The following is a 25623-nucleotide window of genomic DNA, read 5'->3' as shown; positions in this document are numbered from 1 at the left end:
TATTATTTGAGAGAAAAATCATGATATTTTGCCTCATTCGAATCTTAATATCTGAACATTTAAATATGTAAACTAAAGTGCAATCACATTTGTAAATAAATGGCTTATGGTTTTTGAAATGTAAATAAACCAATCTATTGTGATAAAACAACAAAATTGCAATAAATGCATTAACTATCAAAGTGAAGTCTAACTATAACTGGAGTCTTGAAACAAATCTGAATAAGGAAAAACATTGCAATAAAATAATGCAAACTGGTTAAACTTGAGAGTAGCTGAGATCTCTCATGACAGAACATCGCTTCAATGATATCTGGCGCCATCTGGCGTCGTGAATGGGGAGAGTAGCTGAAAATTGTCATAACAGAACATCGCTTCAATGATATCTGGCGTCATCTAGCGTCGTTAATGGGTATAACGTCTAGACCGCGAATATAACACGACCCCCTCTTTTTCAATCATTTCAATGCAAAAAAGACCGTCTTATATTCGGGCCAATAGGGTATTTTCATATCAAAATCTTACTATAAAAACATGAGTCACATTTTGGATTTGATCTCTATATTCAAGCTTTCTTCATTCTAGAATACAAAGATCCAGGGAATATTCTTCCAAAAGTACTGCGGTTGCATATATGAGTGCCAGGAATCAAAGTTTCATCCCTCCTTCCTTTGCCAACAGGTGCCCTCCAGGTCACATCACTAAGGAGAGCTCTTCTGGCAAAGCGTGCATCTACACGCTGTGCGCCGGGCGGCCGTGCCGCTACGGCACTTGCGTGGCTCACTCGCCCTCGCGTTACACGTGCCAATGCAACGAAGGCTACCGAGGACGGCACTGCGAGGTGACGCTCGCCATGTTCCATAACGAGGACGGCAACAGCCTCAGCCTGAGCTCCATGTTTGCCATCAGTATATGTGTGATGGCCTTCCTGGGTAGCTATGTTGACTATGTGCTCTTCTACTTGTGGTGACTCATTGACACTCCACCTGTTTAAATGTCATTTTTGTTTGCCTTCATATCTTCAATGATCATGCTGCTTTCTTTGTTTGTTCAGAACATGCTGCTATCCTAAACATTGGCTACGTTTACACGGAGAACATTTCTTTAATCCGATCAGAGTTCGGATTAAAATTAGGATGGAATGCACTGTTTTCATGGACACTAGAACTAAAGACGTCCCGATCGATCGGGTCCGATCACGTCATTTTTAAAGTATCGGAATCGGCAAAAAAATATCGCACATGCCTTTTTTAAAATATTTTGTTGAATTTGAATCGTTTTCTAATTGTATATAACGTTACAGACAAAATGTCTTACACTCATTTTGGCGTAAAGTAGGGCTATCAAATTTATTGTGTTGACGGCGGTAATTATTTTTTCTGAATTAATCACGTAAAATAATTAACGCATGCACTGCTCGACCCACTCACGCATTGTCGAGTTCAATCTATAAAGGCGCCGTTTTACCAATATATAGAGCTAAACTCAGCGTATAATGAATAGAGAGAATTTTGACAGCCTTTGGAGCCTTTTTTTATTTGGCTAAAGACTTACATTCCCTCCCTCAGCAATTAAAATTAACGTGGGAGGCAATGTGAGGAAGAAAGGTGGTAGTTGATCATTTTCTTAACACCCTATCATGGTTGCACTTCCCATCATGCATTTAGGTTGAATGGCTGCAGTATCATTTACTGAAAGCTCAACAAATACACTAGATGGCAATATTTAGTCACAATATACAAAGTCACATATATCCTTTAAGAATTACAAGTTTTTCTATCCGTGGATACCTCTCACAGAAAGAATGTTAATAATGTAAATGCCATCTTGAGGATTTATTGTCATAATAAACAAATACAGTACTTATGTACTGTATGTTGAATGTATATATTCGAGTTTTATTCATTTATTTCTTAATGCATTGCCAAAATGTATATGATCGGGAAAAATTATTGGGAATAATTGGAATTGAATCGGGAGCAAAAAAAAAAAAGCATTCGGATCGGGAAATATCGGGATCGGCAGATACTCAAACTAAAACGATCGGGATCGGATCGGGAGCAAAAAAAAAAAGCACGATCGGAACAACCCTAACTAAAACTATTGATCAGACAAGCAGTATGACTTGCCGTTGCTCGGGTTTGTGTAACATCAATGCAATACAAGTAAATTGCAGATGAAACATACTTTCCTTAGAAATGCAGTTGTAATGTAGTAATAGTAAAATGACACCATAAAGTTAATGCACAATACTGTGTACAATATTGTGGCAAGCGACGTGGAGAAGAATGCGAAAGACCTACTTTCTGCTTTTGTGCTCCATATACTGCACGACCCCAAGAGAAAGGAAATTTATTGAACAGAAAACACCATTCTCAGTCATGGTTGATACAACTACCCTTGAACCATTGCGGACGTAACATATAATAAGTCGCTACAGTATGAATATCGAGCCGAAATGAATCCCTTAGTAATATTCTGGAAAATTGTACATTTTTTTAATTCAGCATCTTGTTGTGGAGTACTCAGCACATTTAAATTTCGGCATGAAACCGTAAAGTTTGAAAGCCAACTGCAACATTACATTACATTACATTTTCTCAGCTAAATTTTGGAATTTCGTATTCATTTTCCGCATTAAATGGAGGATTACAGAGATCAACCCGATATAAGAAAACTCCCAGAAGCATAAAGTACAGGGTGGGGCAGAGCAACTTGCCTATTTAAATTTGGTGCCCTTAAGCGATGGTTGCTCTGAGGAGGGTAGGGATGGACTTATTTGAGAGGGTGGGGCTTAAAGTTTGGTCTCCCACAAACAGCAAGGACACCCCAAAACATTGACACGGTGAGAGAATCTGATTTGAGATCCCCCTGACGGTCTGTCTGCAGAAGGTCGTCGTCTTATATCTGTGGTCTAGACATTATACCCATTCACGACGCTAGATGGCACCAGATATCATTGAAGCAATGTTCTATCATGACAGATCTCAGCTTCTCTCAAGTTTAACCAGTTTGCATTATTTTATTGCAATGTTTTTCCTTATTCAGATTTGTTTCAAGACTACAGTTACAGTTAGACTTCACTTTGATGGTTAATGCAGTCATTGCAATTTTTTTGTTTTATCACAATAGATTGGTTTATTTACATTTCAAAAACCAGAAGCCATTCATTTACGAATGTGATTGCACTTTAGTTTACATATTTAAATGTTCAGATATTAAGATTTGAATGAGGTAAAATAACATGCTTTTTCTCTCAAATATATTGTTATAATCATTTGTTTTGGATGTACTGTAATTATTTTCTGTATAAAAATTAATTTGGTGTTCAAAAAGTCTTTTTTTCAAACTTGAGTCTTGAAAAAGAGGGGTCGTCTTATAATCATGGCTGTCTTATATTTGGGCCAATACGGTAGCTATGGTGCAGGAACATAATCCACGCAATTTTATTGTCCATGAAAATCCATGAGAGGCGCTTTGGGAGGCCAAGTTTCTTTTGATTTACATCACCCGTTTCACTGAAGTTCTTTACCAATGAAACAATCGACTGCCGCCCAGGAACACGACCACAGGGGGCGATATTGAATTGTCTACGGAATGCACGTTGCGTTGCGACAATTGAGCGACCGCTTGAAGAAAACAGCGAAAGCGTGTTCCAACTTCGTCCACTCCATGATGCTCACTGGGGTTCCTGAAAATGGACAAAAAATAAATAACGCACGTTGAGAACCAAACTTTAAGCCACACCCTCTCAAATAAGTCCATCCCTACCATCCTCAGAGCAACCATCGCTTCAGGGCGCCAAATTTAAATAAGCAAATTGCTCTGCCCCACCCTGTACAACACTGTAAAATTCCAGCAAATTCCGCCCAGCCATTTCGGAGTCCATAAGGATTCGAAGTTATCCTTTTTAAAAACTTATCCGTGTGTGTATTGCGTGTGCATCAAATTTGTTCTCAGTCGTGTGAGGGCGAGCGAGTTAATTGCTCGTCTTGCATTCAAGAACTGCTCAGAATTTTAGCCATCAGCCACCTTGTCCACGACAATGTGGACCCTAGCATGTCTAGACTCGTTAAATGTCAATATACAGTACACGAAAGTATCCTTTCCGTTTTATTCATATGTGACAACCTTCAATCCTCCCCTGCGTTTTATTCCAACATATGTTGTAGACAGCAAGGTGGCTGATGGCTAGAAATCCGAGTTGTCCTTAAACATGACACGAGCAATAACTCGCTCGCACAAATCTACTGCAACTCCAACGACTTGGTCCGCGTGCTGTTAACAAAGCTGAGTGTCCTTCAAAATACAGTCAGGGGCCACCCTAATAATATCATAAACTATTAAATAATATAAATATATATATATATATATATATATATATATATATATATATAAATAAAATATATACTTTGGGGGGGGGGATTTTAAATGGCACACCTGACGAAAACACTGTTCTACTGGCTTCCAGGAATAAAAAATAACGCCTATACTGATGTCACAGACGTGCACGGTCCAGGCTGTTTAATTCCTAAACAACTCCTCTTGTTCGGAATAAAATCTTGATCGGAATGGATTTAAATATTCCAAATGGGGCTTGTACGTTAAGTATTTTTTATTCCGATCGGTGTTTTAAATCCGAATAAATGTGCCCATATAAATGTAGCCATTGTTTGTTTGTGCACATACATGTACCAGTATTGATCGTCCGTGCCAAATGAAGATTATACATTATAAAAAGGAGGCAAGGTGAAGCAAATATCTGCAGTGCAATAGAATCAGCAAGGGGAAACATTGCATGTCTTCATTTTTCAACGACAGTAAAATCCTAAAAGTCTCAGGAGAATCTCAAGCTTCTTTATGTGTTTTTCCATATTTCTTCTTTTTGTCGTGTCCCCTGTCGCTTCTGATGTTACACTCTGTTTTCAAAAGTCATTTTCACTCTCAGCCTTACCTTTCATCTGTCCCAAAGATTTTAGACCCTGACATTGCCTCACTCACTTGCCCTGGAATGTCCTTTTATTTTGTCTTTCATTTGTCTGTCTATGTATGTAAATGTTGAAAATGTTTTTATATGTACACACACAGAATTAACCCATTGTAAGTGAATGTAATTGATGGCACTAAATGTCCAATCCATTTTGACTGGGAGGGACGAACGAACGTCAATGGCACCGAAACTTAAGTATTCACAGCCAATCCTCCCAGTTTAAATGAATTAGACATCCTGTGTTGTCAATGGCACGACATGAGTTAATAAGCACAGGCTACAAATTCAGATGTTTCAAAGGAATTGATTCCTAAACTAAAATATATATTTTTAAAAATTACATTCTATGTGTCAATTTGAATTCTTTTACTTTTGCCAATTTTCTAGTCCCTAACACAGGGAGAAACTAAATACATAAACTTGGGCTGTCAAATGATTAAAATTTTGAATCGAGTTAATCACAGCTTAAAAATTAATTAATTGTAATTAATCGCAATTCAAACCATCTATAATATATGCCATATTTTTCTGTAAATTACTGTTCGAATGGAAGATAAGACACAAGATGGATATATACATTCAACATACGGTGCAAAAGTACTGTATTTGTTTATTATAACAATAAATTAACAAGATGGCATTAACATTATTGACATTCTGTTAAAGCGATCCATGAATAGAAAGACTTGTAGTTCTTAAAAGATAAATGTTAGTACAAGTTATAGAAATTTTATATTAAAACCCCTATTAATGTTTTCATTTTAATAACATTTGTAAAATTTTCAATCAAAAAATAAAGTAGTAGCTCGCCATTGTTGATGTCAATGATTACACAATGCTCATGTGGTGCTTAAGCCCATAAAATCAGCCCAACCCAAGCGCCAGCAGAGGGCGACAAAACTCCAAAAACACAAGTAACAAGTTGGCCTTGCACTGTGCTGTTAATTTAATCTGTTTGAGCGGGGCATGTGCGTTAATTGCGTCAAATATTTTAATGTGATTAATTAAATAAATTAATTACCGCCCGTTAACACGATAATTTTGACAGCCCTAATTTAAACGTTTATTCACAAGAATGTTCACCGGAAAACCTGTTTAATATGGCGGCCGCCACATTGACTGACAGACTAGCATCATACTTCGACATATTTACGTAAAATAAATGCTAACGCCACGGTTTGTTTTGCTTTTAACCAAGAATCAAGACTGTTTTACGTCATATCTATGAAGAATTCACCATATCTATGAAGAATTCAGGAATTTAGGCATTTATTCACAAGAGTTTTCAACGAAAAAAGCTCTTTGTGATTCCACTCGGTCAGCTTTGACGGCCACGCCAACAATGCAGGCTCCCTATTAATCGGCCCCGTGTCCTGTCAATATCATTATGAAGTCCATGGTTAGTGGTCAAAAGGCACTATGAAATGAATACACTTTACAAACATTACTCAGTGTAGCAACAACAACAGCAATAATGTTGTAGTCAAAATGGTAGATACAACTCGACGGACATTTGACCTGTGCTAAACCTTGGAGGGTGTGGTTGCCATGCGCATGTTCACTAACGCTTTGGATATCAATTTGACAGAACATCAGTTCATGGATGATGGAGGAGTAGAACGTCAATGTTAGTGTCCCCCAGAATAAAAACAACCTGAGTGGTGACTTGGTAGGCTTTCAGACTGTAATAACAAGGCAGAAACTGACATGAACGTGACATGAACGATAACCCGACAAAACAGAAAGGAAATGGGAGCTTATAGCTACAAAGTGACAGGACAACACACTAATTGGAGACAGAAACCAGGTGAAATTAAAGGGCAATAACAAACACAAGACAAGAACAAGAAATTAAAACAAAAACAAAAAACAAAACCCAGATTTTTATGACAACTACAAAAGAAAAGCAAATTAGAGCTGCACAATAAGCCATTTTAGTCACAATTATTTACCTTAGTCCTCATGATTAACTGCAATTAATAAATTCAAATGTCGAATAGGGCACACTTATTTTAAATGTACAACCGTTTGTAGGGTCTTGGAAATATTTTTCAAATTGGTCAAATTTCAAAATCCGTCAAATATTTTAAATTTCTGTAATAAAACCCAAAAATGTTTTTTTCCACACTCCTTTACTCCTTTAGTCGTGATTAAAATATTTCACTGTGAGTTAACAAACATTCATAATGATACAAACAAATAACCCGAAAGCCCAAAAACTGCATCGTAAATATGTTACAGTGATCCCTCGCTACTTCGCGCTTCAAACTTTGTGCCCTCAGTCAATCGCGGATTATATTCAATTAAAAAATAAATACAGATGAGCAGCTCAGGTAGTCTCACTCTCCCTCTTGCTGCGTTTCTTAGGCAGTGCACTGGAGTTGCTTATTAAAATGAACGATGATTGACAGGCGTTAAGGTTTGATCTTTCCAGAGGTGCTTGGAAGTCGAAAATTCAAAGCGCCGCATGCGTCAATCATCGTTTAGCTTGTTAAACACTTGCTGAGCAACTTATTGTCTGTAAGTGAGCAGCTTGAGCGACTTTGAGTGGACTCACTCAATGAAGCATTTAATAAAGACAAGCATTTTTCTATCTTATTCTTGTTTAAAAATAATTTGGTGGGATAGAACGTTTAAAACCTATCATAATTATTTGAAATGCTTAAAAAACATTTATTAAAATATACTTTATGGTCATTTTCGAACTATATGACGCACCTGACTATAAGCCGCCACCTACCAAATTTGCCATGAAAACGGCATTTGTTCGTAAATAAGCCGCAGCTGTCCTTACTGCATCATAAGTCTGTCCAAGACCAAATGAACCATCATGAAGCTTTGAACCAATTGGCTGCAATGCTTCAAGAAGCTTCATTTGGCCATCACTGCTCCCTTGGGGGAGACAGTCAACCTCTGCTGCCACCTGCTATCAACACTGTTGTCATCCAACATGCCTCTAAGCATACATTGCAGCGCTACAGTTGTAAATAACAATTAAAAATTCATGTTCTGTGCTAATTATTTCTTCAATTACTGTTCCACTTGTTTTATTAATTGCTAGCTATGGTATTTGGTAACACTATTTGACAGCGGTACCATAAAACTGTCATAAGACCATCATAATTATGACATGACACTGTCATGAGCATTCATTACTGTCATTTTGTGTCATCCGGCAAATTATCTCACTTTTGAAGGGATCTAAAAGATCCGAGCTGGGTATAAATGGAGTTAGTGATACTTAATGACATCTGTCATAAGCATTCATTAATGCCCATGATGGTGTTATGTCATAATTATGACGGTCTTATGGCAGTCTTATGACGCCGCAGTCAAATAAAGGGTTGCCTATTAACAAGGGCTGTCAAAATTATCGCGTTAACGGGCGTTAATTAATTTTTTAAAATTAATCACGTTAAAATATTTGACGCAATTAACACAGATGCCCCGCTCAGACAGATTTAAATGACGGTACAGTGAAACGCTCACTTGTTAATTGTGTTTTATGGAGTTTTGCCGCCCTCTGCTGGCGCTTGGGTGCGACTGATTTTATAGGCTTCAGCACCCATGAGCATTGTGTAAGTAATTATTCACATCAACAATGGCGGGCTACTAGTTAATTTTTTGATTGAAAATTTTACAAATTTCATTCAAACGAAAACATTAAGAGGGGTTTTAATATAAAATTTCAATAAATTGTACTAACATTTTTCTTTTAAGAACTACAAGTCTTTCTATCCATGGATTGCTTTAACAGAATGTTGATAATGTTAATGCCATCTTGTTGATTTATTGTTATAATAAACAAATACAGTCCTTATGCACCGTATGTTGAATGTATATATCTATCTTGTGTCTTATCTTTCCATTCCAACAATAATTTACAGAAAAATATGGCATATTTTATAGATGATTTTAATTGCGATTAATTGCGATTAATTACGATTAATTAATTTTAAAGCTGTAATTAACTCGATTAAAAATTTTAATCGTTTGACAGCCCTACTATTAACCCAAATAAAGCAACAAATAAGCCGCAGGATTCAAAATGAGGGAAAAAAGTAGCGGCTTATAGTCCGTAAATTACTTTATACAGTGTTTTAGTAAGTTTTTTATATTATTTTAAATTATACTTTGGTGAAAAAAGTGAAAAACATGTCTTATATGTATGTCTTTCCAATCAATGCAAAATCTAAATGAATTGAAAACACAGAAATAAAAGTGTGTGTGGGGGGTGCTACTTCGCGTTTTTCCACTTATGGCGGTGGGTTCTGGTCCCCATTAACCGCAAAAAACGAGGGATCACTGTATTTCCTATATTTTACTTGCAAATGAGATCATTTTCCCCGATATCGACGCCATCAGCTTCAGGTTGTTATTATTTACCCTCGGACAAAATACTTCATATTACGACCGATAAATTCGCTTCCTCGCAATGGGCCAACAAAGGTACACCCAGTGTAAACAATCTAATAAAAGTGCTGCCGAATGGCGTCGTAATCTGTAAGATCTTGAAAGCGTTGCATTATAAAACCTAGCAAGTCCACTGCTGTTGCCTTTTTAAATATGTATGCGCTGATGGCCCTTGTACGCACAGAGCACTTAAAAAGACGAACACTTTTGGTCATGGTTAAGTTAATTCCAGAGGTCCTCTGGGATGCATCCGGTCCTCGTAAAGGTAGAAGGGGCAAACGTGTGCGAGCGCCTTGAATTCCGTTGCTCTCACAGGTCTCCGTTGGGCGGCCATGTTGTTTATGAGTCTTTGTGTCGGAGACAGGCTTGTAAAATGCTCGGCCGGCTCGGTACACGGCCTCTGCCTCCATAACAGGCTCGCCTCCGGGGCGAACGGCTCCAGTCTCGACTCTTATTGCTGCACTTGAAAGTGAAATGTATCTAAGAGACCTCAACTTATGATAATGAATTCAAAGCATGCGCTACGTGCACGTCTGGCACGGTGGCAGAGAACTTGTTGGTATGAGTAGGCAGGCGCGCTGGAAGTCACTCACAGCAGAACGTGCTGAGGATCTTATTTCGTTTTTCCCCGTCCAAAAACAGCCGTTTCGGTCCAAATTTGTCATGCTTGCACTTTTTTTGCACAAGCATGCTGGATAGTTTTCCATACTACTACTAGGCTACTACAAAGACAGCGTTCTACTAGTATTTCACCTTCAGTGTGTGTTGGAGTTTTTGTATTGCAAATAAAAGCGCCCTTGTATTATAATGCAAATCCCCGCAGCTAGACAGCGCAATGACACACGAACACATTTGAAAAATAAATGGTCCAATAAGCCTCGGTTTAACACTCACTTTTCGCAATACTCATATTAATTGCAATGAAAGTGTGTCGTAGCTATTTGCTATTAGCTACAATGGTATGAAAAAGTATCGGAACGTTTTGGAATTTCTCACATTTCTGCATAAAATCATCACATGTGATCTGATCTTTGTCAAAATCACACAGATGAAAATACAGTGTTTCAACTAAAACCACTATATATATATATAAAGGGCTGTCAAACGATTAAAATTTTTAATTGAGTTAATTACAGCTTAAAAATTAATTAATCGTAATTAATAGCAATTCAAACCATTTATAAAATATGCCATGTTTTTCTGTAAATTACTGTTGGAATTGAAAGATAAGACACAAGATGGATATATACATTCAACATATGGTACATAAGTACTGTGTTTGTTTATCATAACAATAAATTAACAAGATGGCATTAACATTATTAACATTCATTTAAAGTGATCCATGGATAGAAAGACTTGCAGTTCTTAAAAGATAAATGTTAGTACAAGTTATAGAAATCTTATATTAAAACCCCTCTTAATGTTTTAATTTTAATAAAATTTGTAAAATTTTCAATCAAAAAATAAACTGGTAGCCCATTGTTGATGTCAATAATTACACAATGCTCATGGGTGCTTAAGCCCATAAAATCAGTCGCACCCAAGCACCAGCAGAGGGCGACAAAACTCCAAAAAACACAAGTAACAAGTTGGCATTGCACTGTGCTGTCATTCTTAATCTGTTTGAACGGGTCATGTGCGTTAATTGCGTCAAATATTTTAACGTGATTAATTAAAAAAATTAATTAACGCCCGTTAACGCGATACTTTTGACAGCCCTAATATATATACATATAGTGTATATATAGATATTGTATATAAGATTTTCATATTTTGATGAAAATAGCATGCAAACAATGACAGAAGTGGGAAAAAAAATAAGTAAACCCTCTGCCTAAGGAGACTTAAAGAGCAATTGTAACCAATTTTTACCAAACATTTTAAGTCAGGTGTGTGCCCAATCACTGATGAGTGGTTTAAAGCTGCCCTGCCCACTATAAAACACACACCTGGTATGAAATGTCTTAGTGAAAAGCATTGTCTGATGTGCATTATGGCTCGGTCAAATGAGCTGTCTGAAGACCTGCGATCAAGGATTGTTTATTTGTATAAAGCTAGGAAAGGATACAAAACCATCTCTAAAAGTCTGGATGTTCATCAATCGGCAGTCAGAGAAGTTGTCCATAAATGGAGAGAGTTTGGCACTGTTCCTTCTCTCCCAAGGAGTGGCCATCTACCAAAGATGAGGCCAAGAGTTCAGCGCAGTATACTCAGAGAGGTAAAAAAAGAACCCTAGAGTGTCTGCTAAAGACTTACAGAAATCACTTGCACAGTCCAATATCTCTGTGCATACATTAACTATATGTAAAACTATGACCAAGAATGGTGTTCATAGGAGGACTCCACGGAGGAAGCCACTGATGTCTAAAAAAAAACATTGTTGCTTGTTGTTTGCAAAAAGGCAATTGGACACTCCACAGAAGTTTTGGCAAAATGTTTAGTGGACTGATGAAACCAAAGTTGAATTGTTCGGGAATAACACACAACGTTATGTGTGTAGGAAAAATGGAACAGCTCACCAACATCAACACCTCATCCTCAGCATGAAGCCTGGTGGATGGAGCATTATGATTTGGGGCTGTTTTGCTGCCTCAGGTTCTGGACCACTTGCAATTATTAATGGAAGAATGACTTTAAAAGTTTATCAGGATGTTTTGCAGGAAAACCTGAGGCCGTCTGTCAGACATTTGAAGCTAAAAATAGGATAGATGCTGCAACAAGCCAATTATCCAAAACACAGAATTCAATCAACTTACAATGTTTTCAGAAGAAAAAAAAATCAAGTCAAAATCAAGACTTGAACCACATTGAGATGCTGTGGCATGACCTAAAGACAGCAATTCGTGCCAGACATCCCAGGAATCTGGCTGAACTACAGCAGTTTTGTTGTTGAGAATGGGCCAAGATTAGTCCTGATCGATGTGCCAGACTGATCTGTAGCTACAGGAAGTGTCTGGTTGAAGTTATTACTGCCAAAGGGGGCCCTCAAAATATTAAATTTGATGGTTCACTTATTTATTTTTCCCCCTTCTGTCATTTTTTTTTTTTTTTACATATTATCTTCATTAAAATATGAAAACCTATAATTGTTTGGGTGGTTTTAGTTAAAGCAGACACAGTTTTTTCATTTGTGTGATTTTGACAAAGATCAGATCACATTTGATGGTGATTTTATGAAAAAATGTGAGAAATTCCAAAAGGTTCAGATACTTTTTATTACCACCGTATTTCTCCACAGTCTCAACCTGCAGCTATTTTTTCCTTGCTGGGCACTATTATAAACCATCATAATCATCTTCATTTTCGACCTCGAACTGAATTTTAGAAAATTTCGCTGTTTTTGTAATTCATTTTTGCGCCATGTTAACGCCTCCTCTTTCCGTTCCAATAATGCCATATTCAACGTGAGCTGGTAGCAAGCAAGATGTCACGTGGTGAACATGTTATCAACCCAAAAAAAAAAAAAAAAAAGCTTTTTCAACATCTATATTTAATCCCCTAAATTATAGTATGCCATAGACATCATAATGTAATGACAGGACACGAACCGTTAAAGTGGGGGCCTGCATTGTTGGCGAGGCCGTCAAAGCTGACTGAGTGGAATAACAGACAAAGAGCTTTTTACGATGAAAATTCTTGTGAATAAATGCTTGAATCCCTTAATTCTTTATAGATACGGACGTAAAACAGTCTCAATTATTGGTTAAAAGCAAAAAAAAAAAAAAGTGCAGTTGGGATTTATTTTACGTGATAAGGGGGCTGCCACAATGGCTTTTTCCATTGAAAATTCTTGTGAATAAATGCTTAAATCCCTGAATTCTTTATAGATATGGGTGTAAAACAGTCTCGATTCTTTGTGAAAAGCAAAAAAAACTTGAAGTTAGTATTTATTTTACGTAAATATTGCGAACTATAAGGCTAGTCTGGAAGGAAATTAGCAGCGGCCATTTGTAAACGAAGAGCTTTTTCCATTGAAAATTCATGTGAATAAATGCTTAAATCCCTCAATTCTTTATAGATATGGACGTGAAACAGTCTCGATTCTTTATTAAAAGCAAAAAAAAAAATGTGCAGTTCGGATTTATTTTACGTGATAAGGGGGCTGCCACAATGGCTTTTTCCATTGAAAATTCTTGTGAATAAATGCTTAAATCACGGAATTCTTTATAGATATGGACGTAAAACCGTCTCGATTCTTGGTTAAAAGCAAAAAAAAAAAAAAAAAAACGTGCAGGTAGCATTTGTTTTACGTATATCTTGCGAACTACGAGGTTAGTCTTTAAGGAAACCTAACCCTAACCCATATGTAAACAAAGAGCTTTTTCCGTTGAAAATTCTTGTGAATAAATGATTAAATCCCTGAATTCTTTATAGATATGGATGTAAAAGTCTTGATTCTTGGTTAAAAGCAAAAAAAGGGGCAGTTTGCATTTACTTTACGTAAATATGTCGAAGAATGATGCTGGTCAGTAGCGTTTAATTTCTCCCATTAATTTTTTTCACGTTTCAAAATGCATCCATGGTACGAAAAATATAATAATTACCTTGAAACCTCCTACAAATCAATCTTGAGACAATCCTTCCTGTTTGTATGTGGTACATCTTTTTCAATCCTAAATCAGGCGTTGGATCACTGCATGTGTTGACTCTGCGACCAACTGCAAATAATTGAAGCGGACTGTCGGGCGGCCCCCAACTTAAAGGCGTTGCGCAGTGAAGGTGGAATCCGACCCGTCAATCATTATGAAGTCTATGAGTACACTATTGTTTCAATATGTTTTATTTAGAGATGTCCCGATCGATCGGGTCCAATCACGTCATTTTCAAAGTATCGGAATCGGCAAAAAAATATCGGCCATGCCTTTTAAAAAAATATATATATATATATAAATTAAATCGGTTTTCTAATTGTATTTAATGTCACAGACATAATAAGTTACACTCATCCTGAGTCTTTAGTTTAGGCTTAAGGTAGGGTTATCAAATTTATCCCGATAACGGCGGCAATTAATTTTTTAAAAAATGTGTCACGTAAAATATTTAACGCAATTAATGCATGCGCTGCATGACTTTCTCACTCATTGTCGGGCTCAATCTGTAATGATGCCGTTTTACCTATATAGAGAGATAAAAGGCAGTGCAAAATGAGTAGAGTGAACTTTGGCAGCCTTTGGAGCCTTTTATTATTTGGCTAAAGACTTGCAATCCCTCTCCCTATGATTAGATATATCATGAAAAACAATGTGGGGAAGCAAGGTGGCAATTGATCATTGTCTTAACACCTTATGTTATTTCCCAACGCAGAGAAGATATAGCAATTGGTAGCACGTTGCACAGTCATGGTTCCACTTCCCATCATGCATTTGGGATGGCCACAGTATCATTTACTGAAAGCTCAACAAATACACTAGATGGCAATATTTAGTCACAATATACAAAGTCACAAATCTTTCTATCCGTGGATCCCTCTCACAGAAAGAATGTTAATAATGTAAATGCCATCTTGAGGATTTATTGTCATAATAAACAAATACAGTACTTATGTACTGTATGTTGAATGTATATATTCGTCTGAGTTTTATTCATTTTTTTCTTAATGCATTGCCAAAATGTATATGATCGGGAAAAATTATCGGGAATGATTGGAATTGAATCAGGAGCAAAAAAATTGGATCGGGAAATATCGGGATCGGAAGATACTCAAACTAAAACGATCGGGATCGGATCAGGAGCAAAAAAACATGATCGGAACAACCCTACTTTTGATAGCAAAGTAACAATTTATTTACACATAACTTACTGAGAGATGACGCTGTTGTAGCCGCAACAGCCAGGTAAACTTTTCCCTCATCGCCGCCTGTCTCATAAAGATGGATTTTTTTTTTGAGTCTGCGGGGTCTGCTCGGCGAGCAGCACGGACTCAACTGCATCGTCCGCTGCGCTGGTGGTTGCGGTCGTTCTGCTCAGTCATCCAGTGCCAAGCATCCCTGGCGCCCTCTAGCTTGTTCTGCTCGGTCGTCCGCCACCTGTTATCCTGGACGCCATTCGGTCGTCTTCCGCCGGCTCCCCGGCCGTGCGGCCCGTTCGTTGCCATTGAATCGGGTTGCGGGCCTTACCAAATGCTCTACTGCCCTCCAGTGGCCAGTTTTATGGCTTTAAAATGGATTTTCAGCTTTGTGCTTTGGAGCTAAATTGAATCAGAACCCCAGAGATGTCTCTTGAAAAAAAAAAGATGCATAAATTAGGGCTGTCAAACGATTAAAATTTTTAATTGAGTTAATTACAGCTTAAAAATTAATTAATCGTAATTAATCGCAATTAATCGCAATTCAAACCATCTCTAAAATATGCCATATTTTTCTGTAAATTATTGTTGGAATGGAAAGATAAGACACACGACGGATATATACATACAACATACTGTACATAAGTACTGTATTTGTTTATTGTAACAATAAATCCACAAATGGCATTATTATGGCATTATATATAATGGCAAGTATTTGATACACTGCCAATGGGTTTTCCATTGGCAGTGTATCAAATACTTGTTCTCCCCACTGTATGTTTCTTGTGAAGGAGTTGCCAATAAATGGTGCGGTCCAAAGAACGCCTGTGTCCACTCGCCTCTACTGTATAACATATATCTGTACATATCTTACCCAAAATACAACAAGAGACACATAATTGCCACTAAAAGAAAGAAAACTTACCGAAATATGTGTGGAGCACAAATAGCAATTTGCATTGCATTGTGAATACAGCATAAACGTCTCAAAACTACTAATTCTTAGAAGAAATAACATGAGTATGGAACGGCGCTGCCCCCAAGCGGCTGGTGGCATTCTCTTCACTCTTAATGTCCATAAACGGCCTTTTTGAGGCAATATGCGAGATGGTCATTCACTCAAGCGCCAGCAGAGGGCGGCAAAACTCCATAACAACAAGTGAGCGTTTCAGTGTACTGTCATTTAAATTTTTCTGAGCGGGACATCTGCGTTAATTGCGTCAAATATTTTAACGTGATTAATTTAAAAAATTAATTAACGCCCGTTAACGCGATAAATTTGACAGCCCTAGTATAAATACGTCTATGGGACACTGAAACAATTAAAAATAGAACATATTTATAGGTTTTTGGGAGCAAATGAGTTAACACACAAAAGAATCTACCACCCTCAGCACCCCACTTCCTGCGCCACTGCGATTAGCTAACGCCAACCGGTGCACAATGTAATTCAATTTCGTGAAAGGAATGAGCGGTCTTTTGTGACTTATTATATTTTTACACCTTTTAATAAAGTGAAATCTATTCCTATGTGAGATGAAGCTTTTCTACGTCATGAAATGTCCTAACGGGCCAGAAATCAAATGGATAATGATCATGTGCTTGTACAGTACAGTATATACCTATTTAATAACCAGCCGGTTGTGGCACCGCAGGAAAACCAGCTGTACATAAGAGCTCCCATCCAGTACACACTCTATTAACTCAGTGCTAAATTAAAGGGGGACTCCCGCTCTGCCTCAGTGAGCATTAAAAGTTAAAATGATCATCCATTATTAAACTTTACATAAGGAATCACACACGGACAGGAGTGTGAATTCACCGTGTGCTATTGACTGAGACAGGCTTATGTCTGACTGGCTAAGCCTCATTAGTCGCTCATCAAATCGGCCCGTGAGTGGTACAAATGAAGTTCCCGTATGGGTTATGGATCATTTAAAGTGCCTGTTTTATCCCCCTGAAACTAAATGATGTTTTCCCATCTCTCACCTGTCTCATTTCCTTCTGTTTCCTCATCCATTTTCCTCCTTCCCCTGTCTGTCATCTCGCGTTTAACGCCGTCTCCTCGCTCTCCGCCTATAATTAATCTCAGACTGCACTCCAAGCTAACAGGGTCAAATGTTTTGATCAAGACGTTGCGCTTGTTTTCGCCCACTCATCCATAATGCAAGAAGCGGCCAGGGTTGCGGAAGCGCTCCGAGGGCAACGAGGCTGCAGCATTACGGATGGATGGATGGCTGCACTTGTTTGTGTCCACCCTTAGTGATTATTGATCACGCAGCACGTCGTTTCACCTCGGAGTAGGCAGCGGCAAAATTGTCAAGAGGTTACACTACTAGCATCCCTGCATTGCGCATCAAATATATTGCGTTTTTTTTATGACCGGTGGAGGAACACAAGCCTCAGAGGCGCTCATCGCAGTTGTGATATTTTCAGTGACGTTGGGTTGAAAATGGCCTTTTGAGCACAGACTGAATTTCCACTTGTGAGTCCAAATAGCAGCTCTTCTTTTTTTAACTTGGCTTCCATTGATGGCGATATTTTCTGGAGTATAAACAGGTGTGAAAGTGGGCCAGAACGATCAGGAACGCAGTTCCAGTATAAGATTCAGTGCCAGAACACAGTTTCGGTTTAAGATTCAGGGCTGGAATGCTGTTCCGGTACACGGTGCTTTGATTCCGAAAATTTGACGGCAACTGCCAAAATGCTATGTAAAAAAAAAAAAATAAAAAAAAATAAAAAAATGGTAAGCTGCCACACATGAATTTCATCTCCAAAAAGAAAACAATCTGCCAAGATCAGATTTACATACACAAGTGTTAACGAAAAGCATAATAAAGTGCTTGTGTAGCGTAATCCGTTTCCACCAATATTTATTATTTATTTTATTCCACAGACGGCATGGAGGTTTCCCCAGTTGCTGCAGTTATCTGAGTCTGACGATGAAGAGTCACGTCAATGTTCAAAGCAAAACGCCTGGACTCATTTATCTGTTCAATTGGCTGACATACTGACATGTGATCAGCAGAGATAGTTAGCCGTGATTGGTTCAAATGTGCATGTTTTACGGAACAGAAAAAAATAAAAAATAAAAAAAATAATAAATAAAAAAAGGTTGTTGAATTGATCCGACACAAAAAAGGGCAATGGATCAAATCTTTAAGAGCAATGAAAGAGTTGAGGAGGCTTATTTATCATATTTAGTTTCATTTGCTCTGATGGGGAGGTTCAGAACATTTTGGCTATCAATGTGAACTTTGGACTTAGACTTGTTCCTATATGTTAGGCTACTTATTCATTTCCTTATGATTTAAAAAAGTCAATGTTTGCGCGATCTTCAAAATAGATTCCATTTCACTCTGCATAATATACGTAATTTGGACTTATTTTTCTGAATGTATGTTACTTATACAGTGCCTTGCAAAAGTATTCGGCCCCCTTGAATCTTGCAACCTTTCGCCACATTTCAGGCCTCAAACATAAAGATATGAAATTTTAATTTTTTTTGTCAAGAATCAACAACAAGTGGGACACAATCGTGAAGTGGAACAACATTTATTGGATAATTTAAACTTTTTTAACAAATAAAAAACTGAAAAGTGGGGCGTGCAATATTATTCGGCCCCTTTACTTTCAGTGCAGCAAACTCACTCCAGAAGTTCAGTGAGGATCTCTGAATGATCCAATGTTGCCCTAAACGACCAATGATGATAAATAGAATCCACCTGTGTGTAATCAAGTCTCCGTATAAATGCGCCTGCTCTGTGATAGTCTCAGGGTTCTGTTTAAAGTGCAGAGAGCATTATGAAAACCAAGGAACACACCAGGCAGGTCCGAGATACTGTTGTGGAGAAGTTTAAAGCCGGATTTGGATACAAAAAGATTTCCCAAGCTTTAAACATCTCAAGGAGCACTGTGCAAGCCATCATATTGAAATGGAAGGAGCATCAGACCACTGCAAATCTACCAAGACACGGCCGTCCTTCCAAACTTTCTTCTCAAACAAGGAGAAAACTGATCAGAGATGCAGCCAAGAGGCTTATGATCACTCTGGATGAACTGCAGAGATCTACAGCTGAGGTGGGAGAGTCTGTCCATAGGACAACAATCAGTCGTACACTGCACAAATCTGGCCTTTATGGAAGAGTGGCAAGAAGAAAGCCATTTCTCAAAGATATCCATAAAAAGTCTCGTTTAAAGTTTGCCACAAGCCACCTGGGAGACACACCAAACATGTGGAAGAAGGTGCTCTGGTCAGATGAAACCAAAATTGAACTTTTTGGCCACAATGCAAAACGATATGTTTGGCGTAAAAGCAACGCAGCTCATCACCCTGAACACACCATCCCCACTGTCAAACATGGTGGTGGCAGCATCATGGTTTGGGCCTGCTTTTCTTCAGCAGGGACAGGGAAGATGGTTAAAATTGACGGGAAGATGGATGCAGCCAAATACAGGAACATTCTGGAAGAAAACCTGTTGGTATCTGCACAAGACCTGAGACTGGGACGGAGATTTATCCTCCAACAGGACAATGCTCCAAAACATAAAGCCAAATCTACAATGGAATGGTTAAAAAATAAACGTATCCAGGTGTTAGAATGGCCAAGTCAAAGTCCAGACCTGAATCCAATCGAGAATCTGTGGAAAGAGCTGAAGACTGCTGTTCACAAACACTCTCCATCCAACCTCACTGAGCTCGAGCTGTTTTGCAAGGAAGAATGGGCAAGAATGTCAGTCTCTCAATGTGCAAAACTGATAGAAACATACCCCAAGCGACTTGCAGCTGTAATTGGAGCAAAAGGTGGCGCTACAAAGTATTAACGCAAGGGGGCCGAATAATATTGCACGCCCCACTTTTCAGTTTTTTATTTGTTAAAAAAGTTTAAATTATCCAATAAATTTTGTTCCACATCACGATTGTGTCCCACTTGTTGTTGATTCTTGACAAAAAATTAAAATTTTATATCTTTATGTTTGAAGCCTGAAATGTGGCGAAAGGTTGCAAGGTTCAAGGGGGCCGAATACTTTTGCAAGGCACTGTATCTTTATTATTAAAAAAAAAAAAAAAAAAAAAAGGGACATGTTTGCATTAACTTCAATTTTAATATAAATCTTATGTTCTTAAGTAGTTAAATTTGAGATTTGGCATTTACCATGTGAGGAAATGAGGGAAAGTAAAAATTAGGAGATGGAGGTTGGGGTTATTGCTGCTTTTGTTTTGCAAATCATTGAAAAAATACAATTTTGAATGAAAATCAGTTTTTGTATGTGTTATAGAAATAACTGTGCTAAAACAGTTTTCTTTGCATTTCAGTAGTTAAGAAGTTTGACTCCCCCCCCCCCCCCCCCCCCCCCCCAAAAAAAAAAAAAAATAAAATAAATAAATTAAATTAAATTTATGGCTCCGTGGCGACCTTCACGTCGGGGAATTCCGGCAAGAAATTCTAGCCACTTTCACCCCTGAGTATAAGTCACACTTTTTTTCAGTTTGGCTAGGTCTGCAATTTATACTCAGGTGCGACTTATATACTGTGTTTTTTTCACACTGACAGCCGCGAGAAGAGTGCTCTAGGTGTGAGCTCTACTTCTTCCAGAGTTGGCGGAGTTGTTCAGAAGGCATATTGAGACTGAGGAAGATGAAGATTTGCATTGATTTGGTAGGGATTGGAAAGGGATTGGGTTATGCTGTGGTGTTTAGGCTTTAGTTATATGAATAACTGTTGTAATGTTGCTATTTTATTAGAATATTTGTTCATGGTCTCTATTAAATTCCCCACTAAAACGGTTAATTAGGCTACGTTCACACGTATGGTCGATGCCAAATTCTTTGCCTACATGTGGCACATATCTGATTTTTTTTCAGAGAGACAGCAAGAATAAAAGGTGGTATTTGGCATATGGCAAAATGGCTTTTGGCATATGGCATATTTTTTTCATATGGCATTTTTTTTTTGGTATGGCTGTCAGTCATCACTTCTGTTCCAGTTGAATGTCAATATGCTGTAATGATAAGTGTATGGTCAAAAATCACAACCACACGTTTTTCTGCCATTTGAAATGAACGGGAAATTTGGATGTGCATAGCCGTCATAGGCATAGACATGCATCGCCTGTAAAAAATGCCATATGCCCAAAAAAATCTGCAATATGCCAAAAGCCATTTTGCCATATGCCCAAAAAATGCCATATGCCGAAAGTCATTTTGCCATATTAAAAAAAAATCCATATGCCAAAAGCCATTTTGCCATATACCAAAGAAAATGCCAGATGCCAAAAGCCATTTTGCCAAATACCAAAAATGCCAGATGCCAAAAGCCATTTTGCCATTTACAAAAAATACCTTATGCCAAAAGTAATTATGCCATATACAAAAAAATCCATCTGTCAAAAAATGCCATATAGCAAAAAAAATACCATATGCTGAAAGCCATTTTGCCATATACAAAAAAAAAAAATCCATCGGTCAAAAAAATGCCATATGACAAAATAAATTTCTTGTACCGAAATATGCCAAACGCAATTTTGCCATATACCAAAAAAATCCATATGCTAAAAGCCATTTTGCCATATACCAAAAAAATGCCATCTGTCAAAAATGCCATTTGCCAAAAGCCATTTTGCCAAATTCCAAAATAAATGCCTTGCACCAAAATATGCCATATGCCAAAAGCCATTTTGCCATATACAAAAAAAGCCATATGCTAAAAGCTAGTTTGCCATATGCCAAAATAAATGCCTTGTACCAAAATATGCCAAAGGCCATTTTGCCATATACCAGAAAAATGCCATCTGTCAAAAGCTATTTTTTCCATATGCCAAAATAAATGCCTTGTGCCGAAACATGCCATATGCCAAAAACCTTTATGCCATATACAAAAAAAAACTGCCAAAAGTCATTTTGCCATATACCAAAAATAGTGCCATATGCCGAAAGCCATTTTGCCATCTACAAAAAAAAAAACAAAAAAATGCCAAATGCCAAAAAAAAAAAAAAAAGCCACATACTGAAAAAGCTTATTTTGCCATATACCAAATACCACTTTTCATTCTCGGCCCTGCTGTTTTTTCATGTAATGTCAAGCCCAATCAAAAATGTTTTTAAATATGGCCTGGGCTCATTAGTATGTCGATAAAAATTGAATCTCTTTCTGGCAACTCTGCGGTACGAGGCATATCCATGTAAATGTGATCTATACCAGGAACGGACGGCCCTCAAGGGGGCCTGGTTTGCGGGCGTAAAGGGGGCGTAGCTGGGCGAGGGAATTGTCTAAAATAAACATTAATAAAACTCTTAGCAGGAAAATTACATTGTTTTCAATGACTTAAACCCACCTGGTCTCCACGAACCGTGTTAAAAAAAAAAAAAAAAAAAAAAAAAAAAACATTTAACATGACCCTTGCCACGTTAAATGCTAATTGCTAACGCAAAAGCTAAGCTAACACACGGGTTGCATTTAGTGTGTGTTGATCACTCAGCACAAACTTTTAAAGGCTAAGGCTACATTACATATTCACTCTTGCCAAGATAAGTAAAAAAAAATCTTACCATGTGTTTGGAAAAAAAAAAAAGCAAGCCGGGAGCACAGCTCGAAGCATATTGATGAAAATGTCACGCAATTTAAACATACGACAGAAACTATATCTCATTTTCGTCTAATTGTAGTCTCTTCAGATGAAAACTGGCATTCCTCTCTTTGTTTTAGCCTCCCGAGACACTTTTTTAGCTCATCATCGTCACGTCATCATCATGAAAAAATTCTTTGTCAGTGAAACATTTTGGTTATCATCGTCGTTGGCAAAAGCAACAATCGCACCTGGGCTGGCAGTGAATGAGTTAAAGCAATCAGTGTTAATTGTAACTCCAGACAACATAATTAGCTCGCATTCCTCAGATGACTTTGAATTACACCGATACCCCACACGCTGAAAACGTTTTTCCGTTTTGCGTGGGAGATGAGATAAAAAACGAGGGCAGGTAGAGGCCAGACAAGTACTAAAAACAAAAGCACTGCCTTATTTAATGAGTAATGAATTGGCGAAGGAAGCACGGACATAACTTCTGAGTAGAAAAAATGGGGAGGGGAAACTGTGTCATTGTTAACGAGTAAAATATATAGTGAGGAAAGAAAAAGGAAAGAAAATGGGTGCGATTAATTGACTTTAAAGGTCAGTCCACTGTGTTGTATTATTCAGCGCGCTATTGCTTTGATTGATATGTATGCTTCAGGACCTTTCGGCTCCGGGCTCTGGCAGGATTCCACTGTGTGTGCTCAGCCGAGGAGGCGAGGCTTTGACTTAAAGCAGGGACGGACGGGTAAAGATTCAGTCCAGAATCCCTCGGGATTGGCTGTCTATGATAAGACAGCAAACATGTCTGGTAAAAGGGTGCAATGCCTCTTTGTTTGTGTTTTATTAGCACGTTCTACCTGTACAGTTGTACCGTACACTTGACTAATTCTAACCCGCAGAATGAGAGCAGCCTTCCCGTGTTGTCTGTTTTCAGAAAAACCATTACCTCGCATTTCCATTCCATTCACATTGTTTGTTTCATTTAAAGCAGGGGTGTCCAAACCACAGCCCGCGGGCCAAATGCGGCCTGCAGCACAGTTTTTATTGGCCAAATAATGGAAGTTTCATTGAATATGGCTGACACAAGAAGCTTAAATTCAGCGTATTCTATTGCACTTCTCATCTTTAACTCCTTGACGTCAAGATTTTAGAGAATTAAGTTTTAATTTTTTAAGCGCCAAAGTTGCGGCATTGGTATGGAGGTAGATTTGTGTATTTATTATTCAATCCAAAAAAAAGTTTCTTCAATAAAAATATATTTTCAATTGAAAAAAAAAGTGACTTCAATCCAAAAAAAGATGTGTTTGAATGCAAAAATAAATTTGAGATTCAAAAAAGCATTTGAAAACTATTTTTCTTTCATTAATTTTTTTTGTCAAAATTATCGCGTTAACGAGCGCTAATTAATTTTTTAAATTAATCCCGTTAAAATATTGGACGCAATTAACACACAAATGCCCCACTCAAACAGATTAAAATGAGAGCACAGCGAAAGATGTACTTGTTGTGTTTTTCGGAGTTTTGCCGCCCTCTGCTGGCGCTTGGGTGCGACTGATTTTATAGGCTTCAGCACCCATGAGCATTGTGTAAGTAATTATTGACATCAACAATGGCGGGCTACTAGTTTATTTTTTGATTGAAAATTTAACAAATTTTATTAAAACGAAAACATGAAGAGGGGTTTTAATATAAAATTTCTATAACTTGTCTTTTAAGAACTACAAGTCTTTCTATCCATGGATCGCTTTAACAGAATAATGTTAATACCATCTTGTTGTTGATTTATTGTTATAATAAAGAAATACAGTACTTATGTACCGTATGTCGATGTATATATCCATCTTGTGTCTTATCTTTCCATTCCAACAATAATTTACAGAAAAATATATTATATTATATTATATTATATATTACATATTTTATAGATGGTTTGAATTACGATTAATTGCGATTAATTACGATTAATTAATTTTTAAGCTGTAATTAACTCGATTAAAAATTTTAATCGTTTGACACCCCTAATATATATATATATATATATATAATTATATTGAAACCACTTTTTTGATGTAAGTATTATTGTTTTGAGTTTGGGCCACATTTTGGGTAGGTCTTTATAATTCAATCCAAAAACAAGTTGCTTGAAACAAACGAAAACATTTACAAAAGAAAAATCACTTAACTGAAAAAAAAAAATTCAATCATAGAAAAAAGGTTTTTTAATGCAAAAAAATATTTGAGATTTAAAAAATTGGATTTGAACACTTAATTTTTCATGGAAAATATTTTCTTTGATTGAAGCAATTTATTTGTATTTGGGCCATATGTTGGCTAGGACATTTGTGTCTACATCTTTCAATCCCCTAAAAAGTAGCTTCAATCAAAAAAAAAAAAAAATTCAATCAAAGAAATACATATGCAAAAATAACCCCCCCCTAAAAATATTTTTTTAAATGTATATTATTTTTATTTATTTTCTTTTTTTTTTTTTTTTTTTAATGGAAAGGCAAAAAGTTTTGAACTCACTTTTTTAAGTGCAAAACGTTCTGCATGCACTTTTTTTTTTAATTGAATAATTTTGACACAAATGTTGCACTTCGTTATTGGTCACACATGTTTGAGTGACTAGTGGCTACAACAATAGCGTATTTCTGAAAAGCTTGAAGAAGCAAGAATCATGGCCACCACTCGTCCGGCCGAAAATAGCACGCCTCAGGCAGACGATGGGCTCGATGCAAGGCGCGGGGCTCCATCTGAAAACCTGTTGCATAATTTGACTCAACATGGGAAAACCTCACTCGCGTGGCTGCCGGTGGCCCCACTGCCTTACGCAGACCGCACGCTCACTGTCCTGGCG

At 37.4% G+C, this 25623-nt stretch overlaps 1 protein-coding gene across 2 annotated transcripts in view; it reads left to right on the top strand.

Annotated features, from left to right (window-relative positions):
- LOC130916155 (neural-cadherin-like) overlaps positions 1-25623 on the top strand; it is a 442935-nt gene that overhangs the window by 380480 nt on the left and 36832 nt on the right. For both annotated transcript variants that reach the window (XM_057836649.1, XM_057836648.1), the window contains one exon: positions 682-932. In XM_057836649.1, coding sequence (XP_057692632.1) covers positions 682-932 — 251 coding nt within the window. The remainder of the gene's footprint in view (positions 1-681; positions 933-25623) is intronic.

Source organism: Corythoichthys intestinalis, chromosome 5 (assembly GCF_030265065.1).
Source record: "Corythoichthys intestinalis isolate RoL2023-P3 chromosome 5, ASM3026506v1, whole genome shotgun sequence".
NCBI lineage: Eukaryota > Metazoa > Chordata > Actinopteri > Syngnathiformes > Syngnathidae > Corythoichthys > Corythoichthys intestinalis.
This window is presented reverse-complemented; position numbering and strand designations above follow the sequence as displayed.